The sequence below is a fragment of the Octopus bimaculoides genome, chromosome 23 (genome assembly GCF_001194135.2).
Source record: "Octopus bimaculoides isolate UCB-OBI-ISO-001 chromosome 23, ASM119413v2, whole genome shotgun sequence".
NCBI classification, from domain to species: Eukaryota; Metazoa; Mollusca; class Cephalopoda; order Octopoda; family Octopodidae; genus Octopus; species Octopus bimaculoides.
In genome coordinates, this window is record NC_069003.1 from 5,693,755 (window position 1) to 5,703,863 (window position 10,109).

At 36.6% G+C, this 10,109-nt stretch overlaps 2 protein-coding genes across 2 annotated transcripts in view; one reads left to right on the forward strand and one right to left on the reverse strand.

Moving 5' to 3' along the window:
• The window catches only part of LOC106871346 (ras-related C3 botulinum toxin substrate 1), a 36,997-nt gene extending 35,841 nt beyond the window's left edge, over positions 1–1,156 (reverse strand). Inside the window, exon 1 of the mRNA XM_014917747.2 lies at positions 991–1,156. Within this exon, the coding sequence (XP_014773233.1) occupies positions 991–1,025 (35 nt within the window). The 5' untranslated portion in view covers positions 1,026–1,156. The remainder of the gene's footprint in view (positions 1–990) is intronic.
• Positions 1,157–1,363: 207 nt separating this feature from the next.
• LOC106871344 (WD repeat-containing protein 13-like) overlaps positions 1,364–10,109 on the forward strand; it is a 198,006-nt gene continuing 189,260 nt past the window's right edge. The window contains exon 1 of the mRNA XM_052976142.1: positions 1,364–1,504. Coding sequence (XP_052832102.1) covers positions 1,426–1,504 — 79 coding nt within the window. The 5' untranslated portion in view covers positions 1,364–1,425. The remainder of the gene's footprint in view (positions 1,505–10,109) is intronic.

The window sequence follows — 10,109 nt, forward strand, 5'->3', positions numbered from 1 at the left end:
ATATATATATATATATATATATATATATATATACATGGGCGATCTTGTATACATGTATATATAAACATACACGCAAATTTATACACGATATTTATATTGATATAATAAATGTGAGTGCGTCTGTAAGTAATCTGTGTGTAGATGAGGTGTTTTGAAAGACATCAAATTATAGTAAATTGAGTGACTGTTTTAATTGTAACTGAGTAGTTGGAGAAAAACAAAATAAAAAAATGTATAAAACCGCTGAATAAATAGTCGATCCGTGACTGAAAGAGATTTTGTAAATGAAAGGAAAGTAATGACAGAGTAGGAAAAGGCTTGAGAAGTTTTTACGGGATTAGATTAAAATGGGTTGGCAGAGAAGTTTGTCACCGAAATAGTCAACTGTAATTAAATTATAATTATCTAGATACACTGAGATTTCAATAATAAAAAAATAATAAATAGGTCAGTTTTAAAGAGTCTTATAAAACTGAATAAATTTTTGTTTGAAAAAAATATAAAATGACAAGTAATTGATCGTAACAGGTTTTATAATCTTTTTACAGAGTTGAGCTTCTTAAAAAAGTTGTGACTGACGAGTGTATTGTATTGTAAGTGACGGTAGGAAGTTGGTAATAATTAGTGCAGCGTTGGGGGAGGTTAACGATGGGGAAAACTTCTGAAGTGATCCTTGTAATTCTTAAGAAATAAGAGCAGATAGTGGCTACGTCGCTTGAGAAAAATTGTTAATTTGTCTTTTTAAACAAAATAACATCAAACATAATAACGATTACATTAAAGACAAGACACTGTGGAATTTCTACCGATAGTTTTTAGTGTATGAGCTCACTGGGATCTTATAATAAATTGCTGTTTTTCACTGGGAGAAGAAGAGGAAAAAAAAAGCGTTTCTGAAGAGATTCGGCAACGAACGTGTGTTGTAGGAAATGTTAAGTAAAAACTGAACAATAAAGCTGGATAAGTTTAAGAATTTAGAACATTACATACCCATCACCAACAACCACACATTTGATTGCTTGCATTCTTGACGAGTTCTGTATGAGAAATACAAATCCAAAGTTAATCTGACAAAGTTTGCCAGTTGTTACGACTCTTGTCAACTTTACGGAAGTAAGGTTGAAAATGGCTGCCTTCTTCAGTATTACAAGTAGAGCTAGGCGTTTTTAGCAAACACATCCGCATATAAATACGCAAATGAAAGCTATAAAGTTTTTACCAACCTACTCTTTATATAAATTATAATTTTTAAATATTACACATTAGAAAATTATTATTAAGCATTTTTTCTCTTTTTTTAAATTAGTAATATTGATATTATGCTTTTTTATGTTTTGATTTTCTGCAGTCTTCGAAGATATATAAAAAAAAAAAAAAAAAAACTATCTTTGTGTGTTTGCGAGTTCCTCCAACGTTGTTCGTGTCATGGCAGCTGTTTGGCAACAAGTTCTTGCACTGGATGCTAAATATAATGCCTATCGAGCACCAAACAGTCCTCATTTCCGTAAGTTTACCAAAAACAAAAATTATGTATTTATATTCTGTACGAATTTTTAAATGTTTATTTAGCATAATTATCTCACTCCCAAACATTCTTTTGTTTTTATTTCATTCCTCCGATCGAGTATACCTTGATGTTTTCTTTCTAGCAGACGGATATTTCTTTAGAAACGATGGCATATACAAACTTAAAAACAGAAAAAATACAAACATATATATTCTATAAATACGCCGCTCATTTCTTTTATGTATATAAATATTTTGTTGTCTCGTGAAAATCTTCAAACTGTCATAGCCCAGGGAACCTACCTGTCCCGTTATACACGTGTCCTTCGCGATGGGTGACATATTAACAACTCGCCCACTTTCCACCAAAACAGGTAGTAACACCATAATCTACCTGTCTAGATAACATCTTATTGAATCCCGTTACTTTCATTTCAAAGTAAACAATCCTTCAAGTCTGTATGGAACTCTGGATATGTTTACCTGTAAAAATTATTAAGCTGTCTAGCACGATGTATAGAAATTGCTATATAATATTCACAGTCCCCCACACCAGTTATGATAGATACCTGTAAAAACCAATCAATTTTCTTTATTACCATGGAATTTAACAATGCTTACAAGTTTATTCAATGAATGATACTGCTAGGCCCGACTCCCATCTTCACTACACCCATAACAGGTTGCTATGAAGATGTATCTACTTACCTACATTGACAATATGAAGATTTGAAATAAGATAACGGGACCCTTAAATATAACACGGGTAAAAGTAAAGAATACGCCCACCACCCTTTTCTGGTAGTAAGGGTTAGGGTTATGCCGAAAAACGGGTGATGTGCGTATTCTTTACCTCCGCCAGAACCCGTTGTGAGAGCGTCGGAGAAAATGCTTTAGGTTTTTTTTCCCGGTTTTTTTTACGCTCCGACTTCAAGTCCGCCGAGATCAACTTCGCCTTTCATCCTTCTGGGGGCGATAAAATAAAGTACTAGTCAAACACTTGGGTCATTGGTATCGACTAACATCCTCCCCTGAAAAATGCGGGCATTATACCTTAATTAGACATATTTATTTGTCCCCCCCCCCCCAAAAAAAACCCCAAGGAATCTGCTTGTCCAAACCATAATCTTGAAGAAGGGCGATTATGGTATATAAAGTTGATGGTAAAACCCTGAACAAAATTTTTTTCTTTGCATTTTCTATACATTTTAATTTAATCCGTAATGGTTTGGCACAAGCTCACATTTTGGGGAAGGAGCAGGGAGAACTTATAATTGATAAATTAACCCATTTATTTGACTGGTATTTTATTAAATCAACGCTTGGAAGGATGTAAAGGTAAAGTTGACTTCATCGGAATTTGAACTGAGAAAGTTGAGGAGAATGGCTAAATGCTGAAAAGCATTTCGTTTGGTTCTGTCACACCACTGTCCATTAATATTTATAATTTCTAACACAGGCACAGTGCCACAAATATGGGGTGAGGGGAGTTAGACAATTAAATTACACCCAGTCTATATGGTTGGTACTTTAGCCTTCTAATGTTTAAACTGGCCATACCCGACCACAATATTCCATCTGTTTTATGTTCAAACTGGCAAGATGCAACCTCTTGCACCTACCCTACAATGTCATTCTAAGAATAAACAGTCATATAACCGAAATCTCAAAGCTACAAGATAATGCATGATTAATTCGAATTAATATGAATAAATGAGTATTACATTTGACTGAGGAATCTAAACGCTAAAGCGTTTATAAACCTGCAAGGATGGAAAGCAAAGTTGATGTCAGCAAGACTTGAACTCAGAACATAGAGGAAGGTAACCAAATAATGAAACTTATTTTTGTTTTGATGCATAATTGATTCTTTGGAGTGAGATCTTGTTTATATTGTAAAGTTTTTTTTTATTTTTATAAGGTTCTGATTCAGAGTTTGATATAAATTCACTTTATCAAAATTAAAATCAAGATAGATTAGTCCAAGTATTGTGCTTATGTATCCTAAACATAGCATGATGTGTCAATAATATTTGTTTTGATTCTCCATTTTCAGGGTAATTTTAAATGCATAAAACGCAACGGGTCTTGTCGCAAATTTTTGTTGAGCTATGTTAGTGTGTCAGATATCTAACAAGTACGCATGCACAAAGGAAAAAAGCGAACAAACTTTTTGGCCAACCCAATCTATATATTTGCTGTTGTCAAAAGTATTTTGTGCTTAAGAAAGAAGGTGGCCAATATGGCTGCAGCACAAGGTGACTGAAACCCAGGTTATGCCACCACATGTGACTCTACTTTTACCATTTTAAATTAAGAATAAATTGACAATATAATTTCTGAAACTCTATTACATATGTGAGATGCTACAACATACAAAAAGGGAGACACTATATTGCAAGACAATGTGCCAGGAAAACTGAGATTGATAGAAGCAAACTTGCCTTTATTGCTGATAGAAAGAAAGTGGTGTGGAAGTGCCATTATGAGAGGCTGTTGAACAAAAGGAGCGCATGGGAAAAAGAAGGTCGAACTGCATGCTGACTCAACAGAGGGACCAGCAATTCAAATTGAGAACAGTATGGTAGACAGAGCAGTTAAGTATATGAAGGGGAAAAAGTTGCTAGTTCATCAGGAGTACTTACCAAGGTGTTCATTATATATAGTGAAGCAAGATACATGCTAGATCTCCAAATGGTTAATCCTCATTATCAATAAATGGAGATCCAAATGGTTCTCCATCATTTGACAATGAGGATTGGTAGCTGTACAGAAGGGATGTAGTTAGAGTACAGTGAATACAAACAGTTTGATGTAGCCTTTTATATATAGGCCTAGTGATAAGGGAAAGAAGAGAGTGGTGACTATGGTCTATAATCTTGTGGTGTCTGAGGAAAACAGGTGTAAGCGAATGGCTTGTGAGAGATGTACAAGCTATGTACAGAGGTACAATCATCATCATCAGCAGCAGCAGCATTTAATGTCCATTTTCCATGCTGGTGTGGGTTGGACAGTTTGACTGAAAATTGTTAAGATGGAGAGCTGCACCAGATTTCTGTCTGATTTGGCATGATTTCTACAGCTGGATGTCCTTCCTATCACCAACCACTCCAAGAGTTGTAGTAGCTGCTTTTTACATGCCACCAGCATGGGTGCCAGTTACAAAACACCAGCATCAGCCACGACAATGATTTTGGTTGGCTTGACAGGTCTTCTCAATCATGTTATATTGTCAAAGGTCTTGGTCAGTTGTTACTGCATCCGTGAAGCCTAAAGTTCGAAGGGTGCTTCTTACATGCCACCAGCATGGGTGCCAGGTAGATGACACTACGATTTCAATCAGCTTGATGGGTTTTCTCAAGCACAGTATATTGCCCAGCATTCGAAGGGTGCTTTTCACATGCCTCCAGCACAAGTGCCAGCATTATGGCAGGTGATCATCAAGGTTTGGTTCTTAGCTCCCTCTTATTTATCATAGCCTATTGGCCTTCTCAAAGGAGTTTAAGTCCCACTGTCTACTCATAATCAGGTTGTAGCTGAATCAATAATAGAATTAGAGGAAAAATTCCAGACATGAAAGCAAAATTTAGAACTGAGAGCCCTCAAAGTAAACTTTTTAAATTAAAACTTTAGCAAGTAGGAAAGAAGACAGGACTCTGGTATCGTAAAGTAAGTAGCTTTGATGAATATACTGAAAAGGGGTAGGTAGAAACACCATGAGTTAACCAAAGTAAGCTATGGACTCACAAGAAGTAGAGAATCAGAGGCAGGCTTTGTATGTAGCATATGTACAGGGGCAGTAAGCACCAAGAGCACAAATGAAATAGATACTCTTAAATACCTAGAAGGTTCCCTAGAAGTAGATGATAGTTTCTGTTACTTGGATAGCTTACTTAGCAGCAGAGGTGGTTGTTCTGAAAGTGTTATTGCCAGGGTAAGAGTGGATTGGTAAAAGTTCAAGAGAGCTGTTATCTCTGCTGGTAACAAAGGTCTTTTCTTTCAGAGTGAAGGGCAGATTGTATATTGTTTGTGTTCATGCTGCATGGTTGTGAAAAAAGGACCTTGAATGTAGACAGCTTGCCAAGACTACAAAAAAAAAAGATGAAGCAAGCCTGCTCAACTGAATGTGTAATATTTGTGTGGATGACCGTCAAAGTACTAATAAGCTGAGAGAAAAACTGGTTGTAAGAGGAAACAGATCTAATATGCAAGGAGGAAGGCTGCATTGGCATGAACATGTGATGCACAAAGAAGTACCAAAGCTCTCCAAGTTAGTGGAACCCAAGGAAGAGGCAAACTGAAGAAGAATTGGGATGACATAATAAAAGCAGACCTGAAGATGCTGCATTTCACAGAGATGACAAAGGACAGTCTTGATTGGCGATACATAGTACTAGAGAAGAGCTGACCACCCACAAACAATTACAGCGAAATGTACATTAAAATGACGGCAGTAATGGAAGCTGGGCTCTATATGTTTGTTTCTATGTATATACACACTTATATATACATATTTGTACCCTACAAAGTCTGTACCTGTTGCTATCTCTGCATCCTTAACTCCTCTCACATCTCCCTGTCACTTATTTCCCTCTTTCATCCATCACTCATATCCACACCACCTCTATTGCTTGCATAATGGTGGTTGGCATGGAGGCCAACATGCATTCAGTCTCTCCTATCTACCAACATCATCAGTCTACCTCTCTCACTGTCCATGAGATCTATGTAATAAGTGACTGCATCAGATCATACTCATCACTGGGCCTACATAAAAAAGGCGACAGTGAACTATCTGTACTCATTGTACTCTAACTACATCTTTTCTGTATTGCTAGCAATCAAGATGCTTTCTTCCCCAAGCCACTTCAGTTGTACCCACAACAGTTATGCTGTTGCTCCTTTCACCTACCCATTCTGTTCTTTCTTTTGTCATTGCTCTTTCTCCTGTTCCCCTCCTTGGTCACATCACTGTGAGTAAAGATACATATCTTAGGATTCTGACTGCTCTTTACATTTACAGTGTACAAGAGGTCCTTTTAGTTCCATTTCTGCAAAGTCTCTAGTGCTGGTGCCAGTACACACTGTAAAGTAGTCGGCAGACAAGTGGAGAGATCCCTCTTGTGCTGTGTTTCCGAGGACACAACAACCTCACTAATGCTTTTGCTATGAGAGAATGCACTCACTGCAGTCTGTATAATGTTTGGTGATAGGAAGGGCATCCAGCCAGTGCAACCAAACTAAAATGAAATGTACAAGCACCAGTCTTTGAGAGCAGTGACAACCCATCCAATCCATTGCAGCAGGATATTTAAAGATATTAAAGTGGATGTAAAAATGATGATGATGATGATGGTAGTGGTGGTGGCCTTGACCAGCAAACCTTCCAACTTGTGCACTTGTGTGTATACACATATGTTTTACAAATAGAAATGGAAAAAAATATGCACTCAAGGTGTATAAGTTTGACACTCTGGAAAAAAGGAAGAGTTTGCACTCTTGCAATGGACGTATATATATTATTTTCATTTCAGTCCAAAAGCTGGGGTACCACCAAAGTATATATGTGCGTGTGTGAGTGTATCATCTTTTAACATATATATATAAGATTTGTCTACATACATGCCTTTTAGTTATGTTAAACATAACATAAGGGATAATGCTGTTGAGATTGGTATGCCTACATCTTTCCTTTCAAACCTAGATAAATAAACAGTTTTATATCACCTAATCTTCTAAAACAAAGCAAATCAGTTATTTATTTATTTGTTTGTAAAAGATGATCCCTATTACTTACAGGGCCACACCCAAGTAACCCCAATCTCCTTCTATTGTCCTCAAAAAGCCTAATTTCTTGCTAACTAGGTGGTAATAATATACCTCTTTAATACTGACATATAAATAAATATACATGCACACACACACATAAATACAAATATACATACACTCCACTACAACACCAGCACATAACCACCACAGTACACACACACACACACACACACAAACGCTTACACACATGTGCATACACCCTCTCACAAAGGTCTACTTAAGCAAAGCTGATCTAGGGATAAACAACATGCTCTACATACACAAATTATCACCACTACACCACACACACACACGCACACATAGGAAGGTATACTTGAGCAAAGTTGACTTGAGGCTAAACAACCACATAACATACACCACCACACAACACAGTCCATTACACTGTGAACATTATACACATGCATACATAATACTCTGTAATATGTAAACAAACAAAATAAAGGAGAGTAGTTTGGGAGATTTAAATCACAGATTATGGTAACTTGTTTTATTTTAATCTGAAATATTTAATAGTAACAACATTTACAATATATTTATGGGAATGTGATAATGAAGTTAGTACATTGAGTATATACAGATATAGATATACATGTAAAAAACTGCATTATTTATGGGATGACCCAATATGTGTGTGTGTGTGTGTGTGTGTGTTTTGTCATGACATCATGTAATTCTTGTAAATGAATGTCATTTTTGCAAATACATGTTTGGTTGCAGGGAAATATTACCTTTACTTGAAAACAGGTGAGGATTGGTGACCGGAAGGACATCCAATCATAGAAAATCCAATTTAAATCTTAGATCTGACTTTCATGTGTACATACAGTGGCTATATCCGTGTGTATTTCTCTCAGTATAAAATTAAGTCCCATGGGGGATCTTTTTTAGTAGGTTGGAGTGGAAGTTGAACTGAACATATTTATTGTTACTTAACTTTCCAGAGTCCACTTGTCACGAGCTTGCAACTTGTTGAGATGAAATAGCAAAACGCTGCTACTTATTAGATCGATGTCCAATATTTTAAATCCAGGTTTGTCCCTGTTGACAGGGGTGGCTGGATCTATCTCACTCTTACAGCAATCGCTCTCACACTGTCTCACCCAGTTTTGGTCATCCTCTCTCCTCAAGCCAACCCTCCCAATCTCCTCCTTTACCTGTCCCCTGCACATTTTCTTTGGTCGGCCTCAAAATTGAGACTGTTACCACTTATTTGCATAACGACACAAGGCTGGCAACCCAATAGTAACTACCAAAGTATCAATACTTTACATTGATACACATACACTTGTGTGTTAAATGGAGAAGTGGTAACAAGTGACAAATTCTGTAAATAATAATAATAGTAACTATAAGCTTAAAACCTATAAGAGGTGGCCATGTATTGGCTAAAGAAAATAGTCTAATATTGGAGTAGATAAACCCTTGATGGAAAAAAAAGTGTATTTTTCTTTTTTCTTTCGGGGTGTTAGTTCATTTCCCATGTGTACAAAAAAATTCACTTTTTTTCCGTTGAGGGCTTATATGCCCCACTATTAGACTATTTTCTTTAGCCAATACCCTGTGATCTCTTATAAGCTTTCAACTTATAAATATTATTATTGTTATTTACAGAACATACAGTTGTGCTTAAATGATGGCTTAGAATTGCTGTATCCATGAGCTTTTTAGATTTGCTACAATCAAAAAGCAGCACATTAACATCTAGTGTTAGGTCTGAGAATCTCAGATTAGATTTACAACCCTACTGAACTCTGCTAGAAACAGACAGAGTCCATGTTGGGGATATGTTGAAATAGGACGGATTATGTGTGTGTGTGTGCGCGCGTGCGCGCAGAGTGTTTCACTAGGCCTGCTAGAGATTGCAACTAAATCTTATTTAAATCACAGCTTGTTAACTTTAAAATTTTTTAAACAGTTGCAACATATCGGATAACATAGTATTTGATATACCTGAAAACAGATTGTGGTGACAGCTGGAATATCTTCTATTGTCGGTATGCTTAATCGGTTCAGGCTTGTGGTTAAACTACAACAACAACCTTTATCTATCTCATGATTACTTCCCTTAATTAGCCACTACTATGCATTATTAAGGGCCCAGCTGATGTTTTATTATCCTCTGTTTTATGGTTTCATATTCCTTGAATGGATTATGGGTTATACTTATGTTTTTTTATGGAAAGGTTAACAAAGCAATCTGTTTGTGCTCATAGTTTTATTCATATATTGATTGGTATGGTATATTATTCTTCTATTCATTTACTGGCCTCACTCATTGGACTATGGTCATGCTGGAGCACCACCTTAGAAATTGGAAAAACTGACACGTTGTTGGTTGCAACAATGAGTGTTCCAATTGATCTGATCAACGGAACAGCCTGCACATGAAGTTAATGTGCAAGTGGCTGAGCACTCCACAGACACATGTATCCTTAATGCAGTTCTCAGGGAGATTCAGTGTGACACAGAATGTGACATGGCCACCCTTTTGAAATACAGGTGCTAGTCATTTCTGCCAGCAGAGTGGACTGGAGCAATGTGAAATAAAGTGTCTTGCTCAAGGACATGAAGCACCACTGGGAATTGAACTCCTGACCATACAATCGTTAGCCATGTGCTATTGTGGAAATAAATCATCTCCCTCCACACCCAAGTACTTGACTGGTATTATTTTATTATTTATCAACTTCAGAAAGATGACATTTGAATGCAGGTCAAGGCAGCCCCAGCAAGTTGTATATCTAAATTCATATTACATCTATCATGCCACCTTC